Source organism: Elephantulus edwardii, unplaced genomic scaffold (assembly GCF_000299155.1).
Source record: "Elephantulus edwardii isolate Elephantulus edwardi_28Jun2011 unplaced genomic scaffold, EleEdw1.0 scaffold00116, whole genome shotgun sequence".
NCBI classification, from domain to species: domain Eukaryota; kingdom Metazoa; phylum Chordata; class Mammalia; order Macroscelidea; family Macroscelididae; genus Elephantulus; species Elephantulus edwardii.
The window spans coordinates 8,618,632-8,643,898 of NW_006399866.1; the positions used below are offsets into that span (position 1 = coordinate 8,618,632).

Sequence of the window (25,267 nt, forward strand, 5' to 3'; positions counted from 1 at the left end):
AATTTTGCTATTGACTGGGGTGAGATGATATCTCATAGTTGTTTTAATTTGCATCTCTCTTAGGGCTAGGGATTTTGAGCATTTCTTCATGTGCGTGTTAGCCATCTGCTGTATCTGCATTAATAAGAAAAATTAAAAAACAGATCCATTGCCATTGATCCAGTTATAATTCATGGCAAGCTCAGGTGTTAAAAGTAGAACCACTTCATAGGGTTTTCTCGATTATAATCTTTGAAGAAGCAGACCACCAGGAATTTTTTCTGTGGTATCTCTGAATGGGTTCAAAACCAAACCTTGGGTTTCTAGTCAAGTACAAACTATATTTACTACCCAGAAGTCTTATATATTCTGGATGTTAAACTTTTATTAGGAATTTGATTCTTTATTGGCTACATTCTGGTGCAGTACCAATTCTGTTATTTTCCTATTTCACTACTGTTCTGACACAAATCGCAGGTACTGTATTTTTCCCTCTTATTCTAACTACCAGAGCTAGGTCAAATCTCAGAAGTTAAAAGGACACACTCCTTCACACTGTCAGGTCTGCCCAAGGTCTTCAATGTAATCTGTAAGTTCAGAAGTCCTCTCATCACCCTCACTTGTGACCTCTGACTACAGATTTGGAGGTTTCTCACAAGCTCTCTGGATGCAAGCCAAAAGTATGGGGGTTCCTGAACCCCCTCACTTCTCTTTGGCTGACTCACCATATCAAACCCTTAGGTTTGGTAGGTGACTGGATTTATTTAACTCAAGAAAACCTTATACTTAAAATTAACTTTATGGTTCATTATAGCAAAAAGGAAGGCACTCCGATGGCCTATGTGTTAGATTTTGCACTGCTAACCAAATCTCCTTTGTGATTTACTGCCTCTGAAAATCCACTGGAGGGTCAGCTATGAGTCAGTTCCAACTCAACTGCAAATAACAATAATAACATCCAGAAGGTCAGCTAGTGGTCTGAAACCACAGGTAAAAGGTGAGCTGCTTTATAGGAAAAAGAAAATCAGTCTATTCCCGTAAAGATTTACACCTCCTAAAGCCAGTGGAGTGTTGCTGGGAGTAGAAATTGATTTGACAGTGAGATTTTTTGGTAAAGCAAAAGGGACACAAATGAAGAGATCAAGAGATAAAAGGTAGAGTGGGGTCTAGGAAGACCTCAAACAGAACTTCCACTTCCTAAAAAAGGAACATTTCCCAGTTGGACTTTGACTATGAATCGTCTGTCTCCAGAGCTTTTGTTGTGGTCTTGTTATGTAGGCATTGCATTAGCATCACATATGCCTCATGTAGTTGAACTCAACCTGTGATACTCTACCCTGTTCTGAGCTGTTTGTTGATATCAAAGGGCGAGTCTTTCTGGACTGGCCTACCTAAGAGTCAGCTCATTCACAGATGTGATCTGCAGCCCTTATAGATAATAAAATTTCACTGGAGAAATTTTAAGAACTTAGAAGTTAACTCTCAAGAATCAGGGACAAAGACCAAATTCTTTGGGTAATTAATTATAAACCCTTCAGGTTCCCAAATGCTTACTCCCATTCTATAGATTATACATTCTTAAAATATTATTTGATGTACGTAAATTCTTTTTAATTTGATGAAATGCAGAATTATGTTTTGCGGGCAGACCTTGCTCCTGCATTTGTTATCACATCAATAATCCATTGTCAAAACCAATGTTTTAAGTTTTACTCCTGTATTTTCTTTTTTTTTTTCTTTCTCCTGTATTTTCTTTTTTTTTTTTCTTTCTCCTGTATTTTCTTTTAAGAATTTTTTGGTCTTAGGTGATTGATACTTTTCAAATTAACTTTCTTATACAATGTAATGTTTGGCTTCAACTTCATTTTTTTACATGTATATTTCCACCTATCCCACCACCATTTATTGAAGTGATTGAAAAACTCTTAACACGTATTTAGACCCGTTTTTTAAAAAATAAAAAAAAATTATTTATTTTTCATTTCAGTGAACATCTAGAGAGATTTTGGAATTCCATTTCATTCTGGGAGGAAGGAAATTAAATAGGTACCGTTTAGTACAAGTAATTTTGCCAGTGTCATGGGGAAATAGGAACAGATTTAGCATGTGAGGAAATAGAACCTTTCCTTAATTACTACTACTTACTAAATTATTTGAAATTTTATGTATGTGATAAGGATGTTAATTTTCTCACCATCAGATGAGTGAGAAAGTTTACCAACTTTTAGTTTACTGCCAACAAAAGTAAAAATTGTAGTTTCTTTGAAGAGTAGTGTAATTCAGGAAATGGAACAGTTTTGATGCCTTACTTGATTACTTTAGGTTCTCAGAGTTGAAAGAAAGTTGTTACTAGTTAATAGTTCAGTTTAAGCCTACTGGGCTGCTTTTACATCACAAACAGGCTTTGTACTAATGTTATTTAGGGAGATCTGGTGGCATAGTATGTTAGGAATTGGACTACTCACTCAAAGACTGTTGAACCTGCCTTTGCTTCATGGGAGAAAGTGGAGGCAGTCTCCTTCTGTTGCAACAGTATCCTGCCATTTCTGTTATCAGCAGTCTTTGTAACTGCCCTATGCATGTTGAGATCTTCTCTAAGAAAAGACTGCAGTCAGTCAGTCAGTCTGTTCTCCTGCGTCATAGAGTGTTGATTTTAAGAAATGCATATAATTGAACTATGCCCATCATTACCTTGTCCTTCAATGGTAATTGATTTTTTTTGTAATTGATTTTATAAAACATAATGAATGAGAATGATTGCATAAAAGACAATGTGAAGGAAGGATAGTATGAAACATAATATGTATGAACTTTGTATACAAACCAGCATATTTTTAAAATAGAAATGCATATAATCCATTATAACATTAAAAACATTTTGAAGATGTCAAAAAAGTTGCCATTTATTTTGAGAAGGATGTCTTTTTTTAGAAAAGTTTTATTAAGAGCGCAGATCGTAGCTGTATTAGAGCCTGTGGCAGTAAGTGGCAGTACTAAATCGTGGTTGGGAGCTAAGCCTTGTATTAAAACTTGAAATCAGAAAGCTTTGGCTTGTGGAAGGCTGAGGTCTGTAATAGAGCATTAACTCCATTGTGTTAAACATCTTAACATGGATGCAGTCACCATTTGAGTTCCTTCCTGACCTCTGTCTGCTATGTGGCTTTACCCTGGAGGAAAATACAGTTGCAGTCATAGTTGTCAGACTAGTTTAGGAAGGAACAGTTAACTTGGCTAGACAGGTCTTTAAAAATTGCTTTTTAAGTCATGGGCCCTGCCATTACTCATTCAGGTGGCTGTGATGGGGACCCTAAAACCAGTACTGTAAGCTTTGAATTTGAAATTGTGCACCAATTCCAGTCAGTCTTTAACCTGTCCAGGTCTCTCTCTCATTGCCATCTAGTCAGAACTGACTCATAGCTGACATTCCAGGAGTTTTTTGAGGCTATAAATTGCATGGGAGAAGATTGACCATCTATCTTGTGAGGAGCATCTGGTGGATTTGAACTGCCCACCTTTGTGTTGGCAGTGTAGCTCCCTGTACTCTGGAGAACAGAGCTACATACCTGCCAGTGTAGCTCCCTACAAAGATAATTCCATGAATTGGTGGAACTCTGTCAGTGCCGTTGTTGATGAGTTTCCCCATTTCTGAAAGATTGTGTATAGAATATGTTCCGTTTTGGAGTGTCTTAACCCTGGCACAGATTTGGGCACTTTACTTTGTTTCTGTGTCTCAATTTCTTCATCTGTAAAATGGAGATAATAATGATACGTATTTCACAGGTTTGTTTTTGAGGATAAAATTACTACATGGGAAATGTTTAGAGTAGTGTTTAACACACAGTAAGTACTCAGTGCTAGCTATTATTGTTGTTTCTGTGGCGTATAAAGCCTTTACTATAAAACTCTTAGAAGAAAACAGGAGGCAGTCTTTGTGACCTTGCTGTCATATGGCACCAAAAGTATAATTGACAAAATACCCCAACAACAGATAAATTAATCTTTATCAACATTAAAAACTTTCTTCCTTTAGAGAACACCATACAGGAATTAAAAGGTAGTTCACTGAATGGAGAAATATATTTGCAATTAATATTATCTAGTGAGGAACTTATGTCTAGAATATATAAAGAATTTTTGCAACTCAGCAATAAAAGGGTAGTTCAATTTAAAAAGTAGCAAAGGATTTGAATAAGCATTTCATGAACATATGAAAAACATGTATATGAAGGCTGGATGGAAAACTAATTTATTTTATAAACCATAACTCAAGTCACAATAGAACTTATTAAAAAGCTAGTATGAAAAAATGATTATGGGTACTTAGTTGAATGATTAATAAAATGTTAATATCTGATACAATATTAATTGTAACATAAAGTTATTATCCACCCTCAGACCAGTCAAGATGACAGAGAAACAACTGGGAAAGGAATTCACAAGCTTCCAGTAAACACCAAGCAAAACTTGCTATTACAGAGTTGCTAATAAGGTGCTAAAAATGAGATAACACTTTGTGTGTTGCTTTTATGTCTAGATTCTGTGAGGGTAAGGCATTATTTTTAAGAAGGTTGATGGTTTAAAATGTATTCTGTGCATTTCAAAATCTAAAATTTTTCATTTAAATATGTTACAACAATGAGTATAAGATTATGACAAAATAAAACTTTATCCTTTTAACTTCCATTTGTTGCCAAATTATTCACCTGAGAGAAAATAGTATTTTGATGACATTCTACCATATTATTGTGCTTAGATAGAAATAGTTGTTCTCTTTTTGGGGTAAAAAAAAAGTCACTTCAACAAAATACTGGTCAATTTTTCCTGATAGAGAAAGGTAAATATTTAATGTTAATGCTTGGCATTTGCTATTTTTAAATGAATATTTGCTTTTTAAAAAATGGTTGATGTGTGACCCAGGTTTTTGGGATTATATCAATACTGCTGTTGTGATTTGGTACAAACATTTCTCTGACTTTTAACAACTTGCATTTATTGTCAGCTACTGTCTGATTTTAATGTGATAATGAAAGTCAGCAAATATACTTAGGTGATTATGATGCACTTTGCAGTTTTCTTTAACTATTAAAACTGATGAGCTTAATTTTACAGTCTTATTTGACCTTCGAGATTGTGTTTTGTGTAACTATAGACAGCCCTCCTAATGTTGTGAATATCAGATGCTCAAATAGTTTATTTGGAAAAGTATTTGATTTAAGGCCAGTTAAACTTTTTTGTCCACTTTAGTTAATAGCTCTTCTAGATAATTGCCTTCAGCTTTTTCCTGTAACAGAACAAAATTGGGGGGAAAATTTTAAGGAAAGTGCACCATCAGAAAACTCTTCATTTTCCAACATTTGTGAAGTTTTTGTTGTCTTGATTTACCTTGAATGTATTGAGTGCTGGCAGAGATGATCTGACAGGCCAAATTAGACTGAAATCTTCAAGACTTTGAAGTGTTTAGATTCTGAAGCCTAGAGCTAAGAGGAAATAATACCAAAAGTATAGTTAAGAACCTCACAGTTTTACTGACATCTGATGCATTCATGATAAGTCTCCATTAAGATTTAAAATTAGTTATAGCCATGTAACATATACGTACTATAAGAGAAACTCTTGTCATTTCTAATTTACTTTTGCTAAAGGATTCTAAAGAAATTTATATTTTCTTTTTTATTTCTTTGATTTTTTTTTTAAATGTTGCACACAAAGTTTGTATACATTGTCCCTCACTCTGGAACCCCTCCACCTCCCCAACCCACCCCTGTGCAACCCCATGGTTACCCCTCCATCCCCACGTCTCTGCTCCCTGTCCTTTAGATCCTCATACACATTTTACTAGTTATCTATTTCTACAGTTATGGTCTTATAGAGTATTTATCCTTATGGGACTGACTCTTCAGTCCCTCCCAAATTAGGTAGTGAGCTAAATGGGTTTTAATGTAATAGAAAAGAAATGTTATGATATCAGTTAGTTCTTTTGCACTTTGGACTAGAATTATTTTCTTCTCTTGTCAACTTGAAGAGAATAATTGTATCCCTCTTTACTGACTGACATTTTTTTTTGAAACTGTATTTGTATTAAATGCCTTTGGTAATAATTCTGTTAGGACATGTGAAGATATAGCTATATGGAGCATAAAATTGGATAATCTTTTGTCCTTTTTCTTACAGTCTAAATTTAGTAGGTGACAGCCTCCTTTCCTAGATGGAGATACCCATCTGGCTGAAGTGCCTTAGATGCATTTGCGCCTAGAGCTTGGAGGCAAATTATATAACATTGACTTTCTTTTACTCTTATGAATCTCTTAAAAGATGTTTTCTTTAATGTAGATGTCAAGAGTTTACAGTTTACATTGTTGAACTTAAATAATTCTGTTAGTTTATAAAACACTAAAGACTTAAATGAAATTTTAGGAGAAATTGAAATGAATTATGTTACTTGATTAAGAGAGAAAATAAAATCTAGTTACCAGGGTAGCTTTACAAGTTATGTGACCCTGAGAAATTTACTTAATCTCTCTGAGATTTTAATATTTATACAGTCTGAATAGTTAAGTCTGCTTCAAAGATTTGTGAAGAGTAAGTTGAATGAATAGATAGATAGAGCGAGCACAAGAGAGTGCTCTCTTCAATTCTGTTTTGATTTATTTAAAAATACACTGTCTGGCTGTTAAAAAGGTAGTCATAGTGAAAAGTATGTATTTTAAAAGTTTCATAGTTGTAACATATAAGTGAATGACATGTAAGTCTACTAACAGAGAGGTCAGCAGTTCAAATCCACCTTTGTAGCTTTGTAGGTAAAAAAATTGGGCAGTCTCCTTCTACAAAGATTTAAAACTTTGAAAATCCCAAGGGGGGGTCATTGTAAATCAGAATTAACTTGATGACAATAGGTTTTGTTTTTTAATTTGGCTGGATTTTAAAACTTTATTTGGAGCTTAGGATAATACAGGGTCAGATGTGATTAGAGAAAAATTGAGATGGCACTTGAGTCATGAAATTAATGTATCGACAGAATGTAGCATTAGAAGGGCTACCTACATTTCCCTATACCTGGGGAAAATGATCAAAGAGTTGAAAAAATATTCTAGGAGAATAATATGTAATTCAAAGGATGATTTGCTCATCAAGTAAGATATTTTCTTAATAAGTTTATTAAGAAATATTTAAATAGTTATGTTGGATAGTAGGAGCATTCTGAGGAACTAGGAAATTGAGGCGTCTTAATGCAGTTTGAGACAGTAGAAAAATGCTATAGATCGAGATTTTATTGATCAGAGAAGTGTATATGAAGGCAAGAAGCACAGAGGTCATGAATTGAAGAGTGAGCCTTATAAAATTTTGTTGTTTAGGAGAGAGGTGTAACTTAATGAGGAGGAGAAAGGGTTTAGGTTTGTTTTGTTTAAGAAAGAAAAAGAAAGTTAAACACATTTGGAGCTTGAGGGGAAAATTAAAGAGTGGTGAGAGGATAATTGATGATCAGGGCTGTGGTATGCAGTTGGTGGGAATGGAATCCAGCCTGCAGGTAGAGGGAGCACTGTTGAGATGAGCTCTTGTTTCTGTAGAAGGGGAGGAAATGGTGAAGACAAGTTTGTGGTTGGACTGGGATAATTAGCAAATTCATGCCTAATGGTCCCTACATGAGTGTTTAAGTGAGGAAATAGTTCATGCACTTTTCAAGGTAATTATGAGAGATTGTTTTAGATAGATTTAAGTAGATCTTTTTAAGTAGATCTATCGTTGAATAAATAATAATGCTTGCCAAAAGTGAAGAGGATGTGAAATGCTTGCTGCAAAAGAGCAAAGACTACAGCCTTAAATGTAGATTGCATCTCAACATCAAGAAAACAAAAATCTTCACTAATGGGCCAGTAGGCATCATCAAGATAGATGGAGAGAAGCTTGGATGTGCAGTCAACACCCTTGGCACCAGTAGTCAAGAAACCAAAAGACTAAAGATTAGGTAAATTTGCTGTCAACTATCTATTTAAGGTGTTGAACAGCAATGATGTCAGCTGCATCTGATTCAAGGCATGATTTTTTTAATTACTTGCTATACATTTGAAAGTTGGATGACAGTAGACGAATTGCTAACATTGAGTGTGGTGTTGGTGATGAGTACTAAAAGAATAACCAAACCTTCCTTGCAGAAAGTACAGCCAAGTTGCTCTCTGGAGGCAATGATGGTTAAGCTTCATCTCCTTTTGGACATGTTGTTAGGAGGGCCCATTTCATGGGAAAGATCATCAGGCTTGAGAAGGTGGAGGGTCAGTGATAGGGCATCCTTTAGATCTGTTGTTCATAGGGTTGATATGAGTTGTAGTCCATGATGGTACCTAACAGCAACATAATGCACATGGTTCATACCCACCAGCTGTTCCACAGGAGAAGGATGAGCAATCTCCTGTGTGATTAGCCTCTGAACACCTGCTAGAGAGTAAGCTATGAGTTCCAGCTCAAGGGTGTGCAGCCACAACAATAACATCACAACATTGCTGAATAAATAAAACTAGACTTAAATGAGAAATATTATTATCTTCTTATGGAAGCATAGAATAACATTAGTTAGATCAGTGGTTCTCAACCTGTGGTAATCTCACCTTCTCATTTCTTGGAGTCATTTTTGGAAATGTCCAGAGACACTTTGATTTTGAAAATAGCAGTGGGAAGATGGTGGTAATGGCATCTTGTGTGTAGGGATCATGGTTTCTGTTTTCATTCTACAATGTATAGGCTAGTGCTCCTCAACAAGGAATGAGCAGGTCCCAGGTATGCAGTAATGCAGCATTTAAGAACTGCTCTGGTAAAAAATATCCCTACAAACTACTTTTCAACAGAAGTCTTCGATCCAAGTTTGAATGGTATCTTGTTACGTCCCTCTTTGACAGTCACAGTACACATTAGCTTATTATAAAAGCTGAAAAATTCCTCAGAAGGAAATCTAAATGGTTAGCTCACTTCCCCCTTTCCTCCCTCCTTTCATAACAACTGTTAACACTTTGAGAAATATATTTAGGAAAAGACTGTACTTTAATCTCTTGGCAGGCAGATGCTGTGTCTTCAACATATTTCTAGCGTCTGGCTCGGTGCCTGGGATGTTTGGTTGAAGTGAATTGAGATTTGAATTCAATTTTTGCTTACTTTCATCATATTTATGACAATTTTATTTGCAGTCTGGCACTTACTATTTTTGAAGACTCATGATTCCAACTATTATGTATTCCTACTTTGTTGCACAATAGCTTCTAATTTTTTTCTCTCTGTTGTTATTATGTGCCAACTTGTGACTCATAGCAACCCCATGTACAATAGCCCTGAAACCTGCTTTATCCTGTGTCAACTTTACTGTCTCTGACACACCTGCCCTCATTACCCCAGTCACTGAATCAATTCATCTCATCAATGGTCTTCCTCTCTTTCTCTGTCCTTCCACCCTTCCAAGCATGATGTCCCTCTCCAAAGACTGGTCCCTCCTTGCAACATGCCCAAATTATATCAGATGAAGCCTCAGAATCCTTGCTTTCAAGGAGCAGCCTGATTTCCCCTCTACAGGATGAACCTGTTTGTTCTCCTGACAGTCCATGGAATATTCGACGTTTTTCCAGCACCAGAGGAATTCTCAAAGGAATTCTCTGTCACCCCTAGTCATTGTCGAGCTCTCTGACGCATAGCAAGCAATGACGAAGTCTATGGCCTGGACCAGGTGCACCTTAGTCTCCTAGACTGACGTCGTTGCTTTTCAGTACCCTGGAGAGGTGCCTGACAGCTGACTTTCCCAGTGCAATTCGTCTCTTGTTGAGAATCTTTGTTTTCTTGATGTTGAACTTCAATCTATATTAAGAGCTGCAATCCTTGACCTGCAGTAAGCACTTCAGGTCCTCCTCAGTTTCAGCAAACAGGGTTGTGTCATCCGCATAATGCAGGTTGTTGATGAGTCTTCCACCAATCCTGATGCCGCATTTCTACTCAGACAGCTCAGCCTCCCAGATGATCTGTTCTGCATGGATGATCTGTTCTGTATATAGATTGAAAAGGTATGGAGAAGGCTACATCCCTGGCATACATCCTTCCCGATTGATTGTTTCCTTGCTCTGTTTTGACATCTGCCTCCTGGTCCAGGTATAGGTTTTGCATAAGCACAATCAAATGTTCTGGGATTCTCATTCTTCTCAGAGTTAGCCACAGTATGTTGTGATCCACACAGTCAAATGCTTTTGCATAGTCAAGTACATTTTTTAACATCAAAATGGGTTGTTTTCCCCCCACTTTTTTATAGTTGTACATTTTCTTCTCCCCTCCAGCAGCCCTCCCAGCAATGCACTCTTTGTTCAGATTGTTGTCTTACATATAATACCTAATCATATATTCTTTTCAGACAATTCTAACCCTCATCTGTTTTGTTTCAGTGTTCATTATCAGTCCATTCTTTTACACATTCTCTCCTCAAACGCCCATGTCAATCTTGTTTTATAACTGCAGTGTTATGTAGGACTTGTCCTTTTGTGGCTGAGATATTTCATCAGCATTATGTCCTATAGGCTCCTCCATGTTGTATAATGTTTTATGAGTTTGTTGTTTTTCAGTGCTGTGTATTATGTAAATATTCTATAGTTTCTATATCTCTTTGCTATTGTAAATAAAGCAGCAATAAACACGGGTGTACATACATGTGTTTGATTCGTGGTTCTGTTTTCTTTAGGGTGTATTCCTGGTAGTGGAATTATTGGCTCAAAAGGTATTTCTATTTCCAACTTTTTGAGAAAGCACAAAACTGCCTTCCATAGTGACTGTGCTATGTTATATTCCCACTAGCAGTGAATAAGAGTTCCATTCTCTCCACACACTTGCCAGCATTGTTGCTGGGTTGAGATGATATCTCATAGTTGGTTTTGTTTGCATCTCTCTGATAGCTAGGGATTTTGAACATTTCTTCATATGTATGTTTACATCTGAATGTCTTCTTTGGTGAAGTGTCTTCATATTCTCTGTCCGTTTTGTGATTGGGTTGTTTACCTTTTTCCTGTTGAGGTGATAGAGTATAAATTTTAGATATGTCTCTTATCAGATATGTCATTGCCAAATATTTCCCACCAGTCTGTGGGTTTCTTTTTATCTGATTGGGGAAGATTTTGATGTGCATAGGGGTTTGATTCTTTTTTTTTTAGGGGTTTGATTCTTAGAAGATCCCATTCATCTATTTTATTCTCTCCTGGGTCTATGTAGCTTCTAAAATTTAATACATCCAAAATTAACTCCTGACAATTCCTTTAAACCTTTAGAACATAGTCTTCCTCATCTTAGTCAGTGATGTTTCCACTTTTGCAGTTGCTTAGACCAAAAGTTTACAGCCTTCGATATTGATTGCATCTCAATGTTAAGAAAACAAAAATTCTTATCACTGGATTGATAGGTAATGTCATGATAGATGGAGAAAAGACTGAAACTGTCAACAACTTGATCTTACTTGAATCCACAATTAACATCCTTGGTACCAGCAGTCAGGAAATCAGATGTATTGCACTAGGAAAGTCTGCAGTTAGGCACCTCTCCAAATTATTGAGGAATAATGATGTCAGTTTGAGGACTAAGGTGTGTCTGATTCAGGCCATCGTCTTTCCAATCACTTGCCGTGCATCTGAGAGCTGGACAATGAATAAGGATGATTAGAAAAAGAATTGACACCTTTGAGCTCTGGTGTTAGAGAAGAGCACTGAACATCCCATGGATGGCCAAAAGAACAAACAAATATGTCTTGGAAAGGGTGCAGCCTGAGTGCTTTTTGGAGGCAAAGATGATGAGGCTTTGCCTCACATACTTCCAGCGTGTTGCTAGGAAGGGCTATTCCTTGGAGAAGGACATGATTCTGGGAAGGATGGAGGGTCAGTGAAGGAGAGAAAGACCTTCAACCAGGTGAATTGACACCATGACTGCTGCAATAGGGTGTAATGTGTCAGGAAGTGTGAGGATGGTACTGGATAGGACAGGGGTTCATACCTGTTGTTCATAGGGTCATTATGGGTCTTACTTGAATTGATAGCACCTAACAACAGCAACAACAGAGGGAAAGTTACTTTTTCTCATTGTCTTTATATAGTTTATCAGTCAATCTTGGGTCTACCTTTAGAAAAGATTCAGAATTTAACGATTTCCTACAATTTGTACTGCTGTCATGCTGATTCAATCTATCATCAAGCTTCTGCTTACATTTTTATAACTAGTCTCCTTGCTCTGTCCTTCTTCATCACAGTAGCCATTGTGACCGTTTAACATGTAAATCACATCATGTCACTCCTCTGTTTAAAACGCTTCAGTGCCTCCTCATTTTTGTCAGCATACGAGCCAGAGTCCTTTCCTTCACCTTAGCTGCCCTATGTGACCTGGCTTTCCCATTACCTCTGTGAGCTCAACCTCTCTTCATCTGTTGTCATTCAGGAACCCTGCACCTGCTCTTTACTCTGTCTGAAATAATTTACCCAATTCTCCCGTAGAAATCTTTCCTTTAAATCTTCTTGGTGAGGTCTTCTATGACCACCATTTCCTGTTATTTTTCCTTAACGTCATTCCCTGTCTCCTTTTTCTTTTTCTCCATGCCATGTATCGCCTAATTTACAGTACAGTTTACTTTTGTGCTTTGTATTGTCTGCTCATAATACAAGCAAATTCTGTCTGGTTAAAAAAAAAAAAGTTTTGTTCCTTGTTGTGTGATAGGTAGACATCTGACAAGTAATCGGACTTCACTGTTTGTTGGTTGAAATAATGAATAACAATTAAGAATGAAGACTCATATTCAGATCCCTACTTGAATCTTGATATTGATACTTTGTCATTGATGCTTGAGACCCATGCAGTCTTTTTGCTTATATATAAAATGCATGTTGTTGTCAGCTATTGTTGAGTTGATCCTTGATTTATGGGAACCCACGGACGGAATTTATACCGTTGAGATGCATAGGGGTTTGTGGCTAATAGTTTTGGCTAATAGTTAAATTGCCAGGTATTTTTTTCTAGTCTTAGTTTAGCAGCTGAGATGAAATCTTTCCAGCATCCTCATAACTTGTAAGTCTCTAGTGGTGGATGGTAGCAGTGTATGAGATATGTTGGTTGATAACTGAATCCAGGTCACTCCTAGCAAAGTTGAGAATTCTGCCACTTTACCACTAATGGATACCTTATGAAATGGAGATGATAGGGTTGCACTGTCTAGAGGTCTCAGTATGAAAATGAATGTATAGCTCTTAGCAAAGAATCAGGCAAATAGTGAACAGTCAGCAGATGATGGCTCTTATTATTACTGTTTTCCCCTTTTGAATGTGAAATGTTGAGCCTCTTTCGGGCATCTATAATCCCAAATTGTAATTATAAATCACAGATCATGTTAAGAATCAGGCCACGAGCTATTTCTTATAGTCTGTAGAATGCACTGATATTTGTACTTTAAAATCTCTAGATAAATTGAGAATATTTACCAACCACCAAAATACACTTAAGGGCTTTGATTTTTATAAAAAAAATAACTTTTATTATTTTTTGTGCGTGAAACATCAAATTGGATCTGACTGATACAGGAGGAGGAGATTGTCCCTCCTTCTCTAGCAGAGCATCTAGTGGACTTGAACCATGTATCTCTGGAATTGCAATGCTCCTTCTTGCCACTAGGCCACCAGAGCTCCCTAAGGGCTTTGATTTTTAAAGCCTCAGAAAGATCAGAGGAGACTAGGGGTTTTCCCCCCCTCTTTTAAAAAAAATTATTATTGATTTAAATGAAAATTTACAGAGACTTTGGATTTCCGTTCATTCATTGTTGCACTTTTCTCCCCTCCCAGCCCTCCCCCCTAGTACACCACCCTCTTGGAAAAGTAAAAGAAAAAATCTTTCATTGTTTTACAATCCCTCCCCCCAGGTCTACTCCACTATGCAGTCTTTGCTCTGGACTCCCGACATGACAAAAATACCTAATTACATATCCCTTTTAAACAGTTTTCTCCCTCATCTGTTCAGTGCAGTGTACATTATTGAACACTTCTTTCTCAGTCTCCCCCTAACCCTGAGGTCAGTCCTGTTTTGGCACCATGCAGTATTTGTCCTTTTGTGACTGAGATACTTTACTCATCATAATGTCCTCCAGAGTCACCTATTTTGAATAAAATTGCATGAGTTCCTTGTTTTTCAATGCAGCATAGTATTCCATTGTGTGAATATACCACAGCTTCTCTATCCATTCGTTTGTTGATGGGCACTTAGGTTGTTTCCAACTCCTTGCTATTGTGAACAAAGCCGCAATAAACATGGGTGTGCATATATCTGTTTGGATGTCTGTTATGGTCTCTTTGGGGTATATTCCCAGTAGTGGAATTGCTGGGTCAAATGGTATCTCTATTTGCAACTTTTTGAGAAAGCGCCATTCTGCCTTCCACAGTGGTTGCACTATTTTACAGTCCCACCAACAGTGAATAAGGGTTCAGTTTCTCCACACCCTTGCCAGCATTTGTTGCTTGCTGTTCTGTTAAATTTTGCTGTTCTGACTGGGGGGGATGATATCACATGGTTGTTTTCAGGGTTGGTGGTGGTTTTTGTTTTTTTTTTAATTTTATGAAAGTTTACAGAGACATTGGATTTCCATTAATTCGTTGTTGTACTTTTCTCCCACCCCTCTCCCAGTTTGCTCTTCTCTTTGAAAAGGAAAAGAAAAATTATCTCATTGTTATACACTCCCTCCCCGCAATTCCACTCCACTATGCAACCTTCGTTCTGGACTCCTGTCATGACAATAATACCTAATCATATATCCCTTTTAAACAGTTTTCTCCTTCATCTGTTTCAATGCAGTATACATTATTGAACCCATCTTTCTCAGTCTCCCCCCAAACACTGATGTCAGTCCCGTTTTACAACAGTGGCACTATGCAGTACTTGTCCTTTTATGACTGAGATATTTCACTCAACATATTCTCCAGGCTCACCCATTTTGTTTAATATTTCATGAGTTCCTTGTTTTACAGTACAATGTAGTATTGCATTGTGTGAAAATACCAGAGCTTCTCTATCCTTTCGTTTGTCGATGGGCACATGGGTTGTTTCCAATCCTTTGCTGCGGTGCTAGGGATTTTGAACATTTTTTTCATGTGTGTGTGTTTGCCATCGGAATGTCTTCTTTGGTTAAGTGTTGGAGACCAATTTTAAAACTACAAATATTTTAATGAATGAGACCATTAAAGATTTTAAAAATACATTAATTCATTATATCATAATTATTAATGAAAAGTCAGCATCCTTTATTGGCAGCCATTTAATTTCCTGATGTCTATTGTTTACCTCAAAAGCTTGGTATGCCAGCAACAATAGCAGAATTCAACAGAATAGTAAACAACAAATGCTGACGAGGTTGTGTAGAGATTGGAACCTTTATTCACTGCTGGTGGGAGTATAGCATGATGCATCCACTATTGAAGATGGTCTGTTTTATCAAAAAGTTGGAAATAAAATAGCATTTGGCCCAACATTTCCACTAGTGGGAATATACCCTAAAGAAACCAGAGCTGCCACCCAAACAGATGTATGCACACTCATGTTTACTGTTGCATTATTCAAAATAGCAAAGAGATAGAAGCAACCTAAGTGCCCAACAACAAATTAATGGATAAACTATGATATATTCACACAATAGAATACTATGAAACACTGAAAAACAATGAATTCTCTAAAACATTATGCAACATGGGTGACTCTGGAGGACCATTATGCTGATTGAAATATCTCAGTCACAAAATAACTGCATAACACCACTGTGATAAAACAGGACTGACATAGAGAGTTGAAGGGAAACTAGGAAAGGAGGGGATCAATAATGAACACTGCATCGGAACAGATGAAGGAAAAAACTGTTTAAAAAGAATATGTGGTTACACATTGTTTGTATGACAGCAGTCTAGAATAACAGGTTCATTTCTGGAAACTTTTGTTAAAATCATAGTTAAAAAAAAAGTTTGAAACATTCAAGTTCAGCCAGATCTCAAGTTAAGGTACCGCTGGTAATTCTTATGCTTTATTTAAGTGGGGGGGAGGGGGTGAAGTATGTTTGTTTTTGTTAGGGAAGACACAATGATTCCTTTCATGTTAAAATTCTGTAGAAATTGTATCATGGTTAATTTAAATATCTGTATATATCTTAACACTAGCAGTCAGGAAATCAAAAGATAAATTGCATTGGGAAAAATCTGTCAGGAACTTCTCCAGAGTGCTGAAAAGCAGTGATGTCAATCTGGAGACTGAGGTGTGCCTAATCCAGGCCATGGTCTTTGCAGTTACTTACTATGCATCAGAGAGCTGGACAGTGACTAAGAATTATAATAGAAGAATTGATGCCTTCAAGTTGTGGTGCTGGAAAAGAATCTTAAATATACCATGGACTTCCAAGAAAACAAATAGGTCTCTCTTGCAGAGGGTGAAACCAAGTCTCTCCTTGAGCTAGAATTTTGAAGCTCTGTCTTACTTACTTTGGGCATGTGGCCAGGAGAGACTGGTCCTTGGCAAAGGACTTCATGCTTGGAAGGTTGGAGTGACAGCGTAGGAGAGGAAGACTCCAGATGAGATGGATTGATGCAGTGACTGGGTCAATGAGGACTGGTGTGTCGGAATTAGTAAGACTTCGCTCAGGACAGGGCAGGCCTCAGAGCTGCTGTACATAGAGTAGCTATGGTTTGCAGGCAACTTGATGGCACATAACAACAACAACAACATTTCTTTTCTACAAGTTCTACCACAATTAAATACTTTCTTAAGAGATGTCAATAATATTGCTAACAATAAAAGAAACAACCTTCAAGTACTGCAATCACTTTTTACATCTCAACAAAATCTTCTACAAGTAAACCTATGCTCAAAAACTGTCTGAAAATGTCTTTATCTAATGTAATAGTGAGCATACTTCTCTAAGAAATTGTTACTTTATCTGTGATTCCACCAATTTAGAAATAAATGGAAACAGGAGGAAGAGTTTGATATTGCAGATGTACTTGCTGATTAAAAGATAAAGGCACATACTCACAAACCCAGGAATGATCTTCTCTTAAAAAAAAAAGCAGTATCCTCAGATCTCCAGTTCTAGCCTGTGTAATTTGCTTTTGACACGATACCTATTACCTCAGACAGACTGATAGTTTAATAGCTAGTTTGGAGATTTCCCTTTGCAGTATACAAATAGGAAAAACATCACCACAGAAGCACTCCCACATCCTCCCTTTCCTGGTTTACCCGCAGTAGGATTGCATCTTGTGTGCCATGCCTCGTCTCAGAATTCTTATAATGTTATACATTATTGACCCTGCCAAGTTTTTTTATATACGGTTAGTACCAAATGAGATTAAAACAATCCTCTCACTTATAAGAGTTTGTTTTTTAAAGTCTTCTGCTTCATTTTATGTACTAGTATAGTAATATAAGGGGGGGGGGATTTACACTGCTTTGTTACTAGTGTATTCCAGATTTGTAATTTAATAAAGGATTATTTTAATTTTATTTTTTGTTATATTCTTTTTTTACATTTCTTGTTACATTATTAATGTATTCTTAAATGAAGTTTGTTGAAATGTTGAAATTTCTATTGCTTTTTTACTTTTAAAATTCTTTGAAGTTCATGAAAAATCTAGAATTTATTGTTTCAGATTTTATGGAACATGCCCATTTGAAAGATCCATAACATACTTTGCTGATAAAAAAAGAATATTCTTTTTAAACAACAAACTTCTGAAAAATAGAAATATATAATGATTTCACTTCTTTTTGCCTTCTTAAACTTTAAGATTTAAAGGGAAAAGCCTTATTTATTTTAAATATGAGTTTTGCATGTATTTAAGTGTTTCTATTTTTAAGTATCATTGGGTTGAATGTTGTTGTTATGTGCCATCAAGTTGCCTGTGACTCATAGTGACCTTATGTACAGTAGCTCTGAAGCCTGCCCTGTCCTGTCTCACTGACTCTGTCACACCTAACTCCATTACCCTAGTCACTGTTATCAGTCCATCTGATCTAGAGTCTTCCTCTCCTTTGCTGTCCCTTTATCCCTTTGAGCATGATATCCCTCGCCAAAGATCAGGCTTTCCTGGCCACATGCCCAAAGTATGTCAGATGAAGCTTCAAAATCCTAGCCTCCAAAGAGAAACTTGTTTTCACCCTCTCCAAGATAGATGTCTTTGTTCTCTTGGCAGTCTGTTGTATGTTCAAGACTTCTCCAGTACCGCAACCCAAAAGCATCAATTCTTCTTCTGTCATCCTTACTTACTATTCAGCTCTCTGATGCATAACAAGTAATTGAGAAGATCATGACCTAGACAGGCACACCTTAGTCTCTAGACTGACATTGTTGCTTCTCAGTACTCTGGAAAAGTCCTTGACAGCAGATTTACCTAATACAATTTGTCTTTTGATTTTCTGACTGCTGGCGCCAAGAGTGTTGATTGTGGAGCCTACCACCTTAGTCTTTTCTCCATCCATCATGGTGCTGCCAGTTGGCCCAGTGGTGAGAATCTTTTTTCTTGATGTTGAGCTTCAATCCATATTGAAGCCTACAGTCCTTGACCTTCTGCAGCAAGTGTTTCAGGTCCTTCTCAATTAAAGCAGGCAAGGTTGTGTTATCTGCACAATGTAGGTTGTTGATGTGTCTTCCTCTAATCCTGATGCCACATTCCTCCTCATAAAGCCCAGCCTCTCAAATATTATGTATACCCAAACACAGGTAGTTAGTAATTTATGACTGAGTTCTGTCTTGATGATTTCATCTTAAGTCAGGTAAGGAGGGATTTCAACTAAGTAAAATACTAAATTACTTTTTCTAATTTTTATTATTACTAGTTTATTAACAATGTCTTTATAAACTTGATGTCTATTTTGTATTTGGGGATTGCAAGTGTTACATATAACCTTGTTCTTACGTATTCTTGAATTTGAACTGGTCGTACCTGACCCTTCAGCAGTTTTTCAGATACAGTAAATAATATAGGAAGTCATTGCCCCTCTTTCTCCTAATGAACAGCTGGTGGATTTTATCCTTGAAACTTTGAATTGGCAGCACAATTCTTTTCACGAAACCACCTTAGAAATATATTTTAATACATATATGCATAAAAATACACAGTCATTTTAAAAAACCCACAAAACAGATAGCTGTGAATGTCACCATAATTAAGAAATCCTTTAACTTAGGGACTATCTATAAAATAATAATTATTCTAGTCCTTTAAACTCACCCAGAAGTTTAAAGAACTGGTAGTAAAATGTGTGATTTATCTACTTTTAACCAATTTATATTGCTTCTTTTTCTTAGAAGTCAATATGTATTGAATTTTTGTAGTGTATTCTTTTCTCATTAATGAACAAAACTATACGGACAAATCAAAGAAGTGTTCTCTTTTTTTCCAACTCCTCAAAAAATATGGTTTTCTCCATAAAAGACATATACTTAGAATTTAAATTATAGTTAATTATACATCCTCTTTGGATTGCTATACAAAAGATCAACAGCTTTAATCTATGAGCAACTCCAGAGAAAGATGAGGTAGTTGGCTCTTAGAAAGGTTTATAGCCTTGGAAAGCCTAGGGGTTATTTCTACTCTGCAAACTATTTTGATTGAAAAAGGCAGGTCATACAGTTTATATCATACAATTCCATTTTAAGCTAAGAGAATCACCATATTTTTGGATACAAAGTAAAATGTTTCTAAATAATGTTAACAGTGATTACCACAGGGGCAGGGTTATAAAATAGAAGTTAGGTGCTACCTTGGGTTGAATTTCTTTTTTTCCCCTCAGTTTTTTTATTATTAATTTTAATGAAAATTTATAAAGACTATGGATTTCCATTCACTCATTGTTTCACTTTTCTCCCCACCCAACCTCTCCCCCTTTGCTCTTCTCTTTGAAAAGTAAAAGAAACATTTTTTCATTGTTATACAATCCCTCCCCCCAGGTCCACTCCACTATTTCAGCCTTCATTCTGGACTCCTGTCATGACAAAAATACCTAATCACATATCCTTTTAAAGCAGTTTTCTCCCTCATCTGTTTCAATGCAGTATGCATTATTTATCCTATCTTTCTCAGTCTCCGCCAAACCCTGATGTCAGTCCTGTTTTGCAACAGTGACACTATGCAGTATTTGTCCTTTTGTGACTGAGATATTACACTTAGCATAATGTCCTCCTAGGTTAACCAATTTTGAATAATATTTCATGAGTTCCTTGTTTTTCAATGCAGTGTAGTATTCCATTGTGTGAATATACCACAGCTTCTCTATCCATTTGTTTGTTGATGGGCACGTGGGTTGTTTCCGGCTCCTTGCTATTGTGAACAAAGCTGCAAGAAACATGAGTGTGCATATATCTGCTTGGGTGGCAGTTATGGTCTCTTTGGGATATATTCCCAGTAGTCGACTTGCTGGGTCAAGTGATATCTCTATTTGCAACTTTTTTAGAAAGCGCCACACCACCTTCCACGGTGATTGCACCAGGTTGAGTTTCTCATAAGCGGAATTTGAGATGAAGATCCATGGGAGAGAAACTCATTATTATAGTCTCATAGGGAGTTCTGTTGGCTTAGTGGTAAGAAATTGCACAGCCAATGCAAATGTACATGGTTCAAATCCACCAGCTTCTCTGTGGGAGAAAGATGAGTAATCAACTCCTGTGCAATTTCTTGCCTCTGATAACCCAATGGAGGGTCAGCTATGGGTCATTACCAACTCTGTGGTACACAACAACATTATAGTTCCAGGGAAACCTAATAGGGACGTAGAAGAGTGAAACTAGGAAGGGAGGAGGAGATTGCAGGCAAAGCAGGATATGATATGAAGGAAAAATCTAAGGGAGGATAACTTTGACTCCATTCTGCAAGGGGATTCTTGAGCTTAAACCTAATATTCTTCACTGTCAGCAACAAAGAAAGAAACAAGATCCTTATACTTCCCCAAAGTCAGTCCTTTCTTTAGGACCGTTCCTCATTGCGAGGGGGTGTCAAAATTTCTAGGAAGTACTGACAGTTTAAAGGCTCTCGCCCCCAAAGAGCTGCTGGTGCTTGCTGTAGGAAGTTAAAGTGCTGGATTGGAAGGAGGTGTGGGCAGGACCCTGGTACTGCTACCTGTCACTCAAGATATGGAAGTTTTTGCAAGATAGAGGTTTCTTTCTTTCTGTCTCATGTAATAATCCAGTTTAAATAGGCTAAGGCTAAATGGTGGCTTTGCAGGGATGTAGTTCTTTGTCTTGTTGCTCTGCCATCACTAAACTATTGTTCTTTTCTGGATGGTACAAAGTGTTTAATATTATGACATACTCGTGTAAAAAAAGAAAAAGACAGGAAGGCGGGATGGAATATGGCACATTAATTTCTGTAAACATACAGTCTGGAAGTTACATATTTAACTTCAGCCGAAATTCTGTAGCCTATAACTTAGTGTTACAGCCACATTCAGATGTAAAGATTTTAAATTTTTTTTGGTCATATAGACAGTAAAAACTGGATACATTTCTAATCAAACACTTTTGTAGAAAGAAAAAGGACATTAGGTGTTCAATTCCTGCTTTATACGAATTATTATTTTTTCCCCTCCCTATTTTAGTTTCTACAATAAATAAGTGTATGTGTTATCATAGATGGTCAGGGTCTCTGGGGAGCTAAGTTTAAGATAGATAGTTTGTAAGATATTAAGAGAGGTCATATGCTCAGCATTGTAGATGGAAGAAGAATGAATCAAGATTTGGTGGGAAGAGAAGCTGAGTTATGATAGAGGCCTGAGCAGTAGTCTTTACTGATTCCATAGTGTGCTCTGGAACTTAAGTAGCCTTCACAGTTGTTCTATCATAAACTGAAAAGGCTAGACCTTGAAAAGGACATGAATTTGGGCAAGGTAGATTAGTAGAGGTGAAATTTGAAATGGATGATTGTACTTCCCAACAACAGGGTACCTTATGCTTCATGGAAAGGGTATTTGGGTGCTATATCGCTATGTTTATCACAAAGGGTTTTTAAAAAATAAAAGCAATTAATGCTCTTTTTCGTTGCCGGACTGCTGCCATCATGGGTTGCATGCATGCTTCCTGGAAGGGCTTGTCCCATTCGGCTCTGCCCTATTACCGCAGGGTCCCCACCTGGCTGAAGTTAACGTCTGACAATGTGAAGGAATAGATCTACAAACTAGCCAAGAAGGGTCTGACTCTTTCCCAGATTGGTGTGATCCTCAGAGATTCACATGGCGTTGCACAAGTGTGTTTTGTGACAGGCAATAAAATCCCGAGAGTCCAAAGGACTTGCTCCTGATCTTCCTGAGGATCTCTACCATTTTATTAAGAAAGCTGTTGCTGTTCAAAAGGATCTTGAAAGAAATAGAAAGGATAAGGATGGCTGATCCTGATCGAGAGCCAAATTCACCAATTGGCTCAATACTATAAGACAAAGAGAATCCTCCCCAATTGGAAATATGAATCATCTACAGCCTCTGTCCCGGTTGCATAAATTTGTCTTTATGTACTTGAGCAATAATATCATTGTTTAACTACCAAAAAAAAAGCAATTAATAAAGATTTATGCATTTTCTAGTATTTATAAAGATAAAATCTGTTTGTTTTTTTTTTTAGTTAAGAGATTTTATTCTAATAGCTATAATTACAGTGCTTGTTTGTTGAAATGAAAACTGAAAACAAGTATACAAAACAGTTGATTACTGATTGTGTATTGAAAGCAGTAAGAGGTTCCACGACACCAAATAAACCAGTTCTGAGGGGTTTCTCCCCCCTGGAGATAAAATTTAACAGCTCCAGCTTCTTCAGTGTTTATCAAAATACAAAAGAAAGAAGTGTAGAGCCCGTCGTTTTCTCGCTGGCAGATCTGACCCTTGCAGGATGAGGGAGTGGAAGCTACTTCACACATGTACAGACAGGGGTGCTCCGACAGGCTGTGCGCTCTAGGTGGAATGCTCCCAGCTCGCATGCACTCCTGTGGGAGGCCCTATGCTCTAGGAGTCTGCTGCTCTGGCCAAGGTCTCTGAGTATGCACTGGGAGTAATGGGCTCTCTGCTCTGGTTAAGTGGTCACACGAAAGCACCACACATACCTGACCAAAATAAAGGTTGGTAGTTCTTTGCTTTCTTCTAAATTGAGAGCCCAAAGGCTGCTGCTCATGCCATAGCCCATTGCACAGGTACCCGCTATGGGTCCTTTTGAGTGGCCGACACGAGTGGCTCAGTGACCCAACAGAGGGCCTGCTGTGCTCAGATGGTAGCCTGGGCCAAGCACAGCCTCAAAGCTTGTTTCCTTGGTAACCGTGTGAGCACAAGTACAAGCACAAACTCTATGAAACACAGGATGAACCAAAGACAAAGCGTAATTACAGGGATCTCTATTGTGACCATGCAAAATTGATCGTGGGTTTGTTTTTGTCACCTTCTCTCACGTTCCCAAAGGGAAACACGGACGATCAGATGGACTAGTACTCAGGTTGTTACTGTAAAACCTACACTAAGCTTATTTCTCCCTTCTGTGTATTCAAGTGTTCGCCTTTATTGTAGCTACTTTTAAAAAAATGCACTGAGCTCAGGTTAAAAACCAACCACCAAAATGGATGTCAACACAGGTCTCAGACCAAGAGAAGGGCATTCGGCTCTTCAAGCACAGTAACTCCTGGGAGCCCAGGGCCAGTGTGTGGAAATCCCTTCTCAGTACTGAACAGTGAGTTGATTTTTCTTTTTTCCAATAAAAAAAGCTGAGTAATATTGCATAGGAGTACCAGAAACTGCCTCATTGGAAACAAAAACTATTTACATTAAATAAAAAACCTGTTTGCAGGCTGCATCTGCCACATTTACAGCACATTGCATACACACTGTGACCAAACCCATGGCGACAGCTTCTGGCACTTGACACCACAGACCCACACAGTTTGCCACATGAGAGTAAAGCAGAGGGTGGAGAGAGGAAGGAGGAGGGAAAGGAGACAGAGAGGAAGAGGACAGGTCTTGGTTCATTTCTGGTTTCGGAGCTGATTGGACAACCAGTCCAATCCTTCATAAAGCCCATCTCCGCTGGTGGCACAGGTGGCCTGAATGTACCAGTTTCTGTGGCGAAGGGAGTGCAATCCCAGTTTATCTGTGATCTCAGCGGCATTCATGGCATTGGGAAGGTCCTGCTTGTTAGCAAACACTAGTAAGACAGAGTCCCTGAGCTCGTCTTCTGCCAACATCCTCATGAGCTCTTCACGGGCCTCGTTCACATGCTCCCGGTCATTGCTGTCAACCACAAAGATCAAACCTTGTGTGTTCTGGAAGTAGTGGTGCCACAGGGGCCGGATCTTATCCTGACCGCCTATGTCCCACACGGTGAAGCTGATGTTTTTGTACTCAACAGTTTCCACATTGAAACCTATAGTAGGAATAGTGGTTACTATTTCACCAAGCTTCAATTTGTAAAGAATAGTAGTCTTTCCTGCAGCATTCAGTCCAACCATGAGAATGCGCATTTCTTTTTTGCCAAAAAGGCCCTTGAAGAGGTTGGCAAAAATATTCCCCATGCTTGCAGACTGGTGAAATCAACACTGGCCAGAGACACCCCTTGGCGGCCAGGCGGCTGCTGCTGCTGCTCAGAGCCAGCTAAAATCTGTTTCTTCAACAAAAATTTATTAGGCAACTATCAGTTATCAGGCTCTATTCAAGCACTGGATATAGAGGAATAAAGAGCCTCTCTTCATGGTGTTTATATTTTAAATTTATAATCTGTGAGATAATTATACATTGGAGTTAAAAATGCAGTGAAATGAAATATTATCAATAAAATAAAATATTGCTATTTTATGTAGAATGTTCTGGGAACACTTCAGTGTTGATAGACTAGAGACAGTACAGTGATGGGACTATCTTAGCAAGAACAGGAATCACAGAACACTTGATTGTGTTCATATGGAACTTACACATATACCAAGAAGCAGTTGTCTGAGCACAACACAATAACACTGCATAGTTTAAAATGAGGAAAGATGTGTGTTAGAGTTGTACCTTTTCTCTATATTCATTCAGTCTATATGCCAAGCAAATCATTCAAGACACATGAAGAAGAACGTGGCCTCAGGACTGAATGAAGTCTCATCAACAACCTGTGCTATGAGAATGACATAGCATTGCTTGCAGAAAGTGAAGACTTTAAGCACTATAGCTGCAGAAGATAAAACACTAGAGTCTTCAATATTGATTATATCCTAACATCAAGAAAACAAAAGTCTTCACCACTGAACTAGTAGGCAACATCCTGGTAGATGGA

At 37.6% G+C, this 25,267-nt stretch overlaps 2 protein-coding genes across 3 annotated transcripts in view; one reads left to right on the top strand and one right to left on the bottom strand.

Moving 5' to 3' along the window:
* SCAI (suppressor of cancer cell invasion) overlaps window positions 1–25,267 on the top strand; it is a 196,171-nt gene that overhangs the window by 40,158 nt on the left and 130,746 nt on the right. The gene's annotated exons all lie outside the window — the stretch shown is intronic.
* LOC102846943 (ADP-ribosylation factor 1-like) lies at window positions 23,979–24,524 on the bottom strand. 2 transcript variants are annotated; one of them, XM_006892569.1, is made up of 2 exons: window positions 24,168–24,524; window positions 23,979–24,110 (listed from the first exon to the last, which is right to left on the bottom strand). In XM_006892569.1, the coding sequence occupies exons 1-2, from the start codon at window positions 24,522–24,524 to the stop codon at window positions 23,979–23,981; spliced, it is 489 nt and encodes a 162-aa protein (XP_006892631.1). The 2 variants fall into 2 exon arrangements, with proteins under 2 accessions (XP_006892631.1, XP_006892630.1); XM_006892568.1 differs by having other exon boundaries at window positions 23,979–24,524.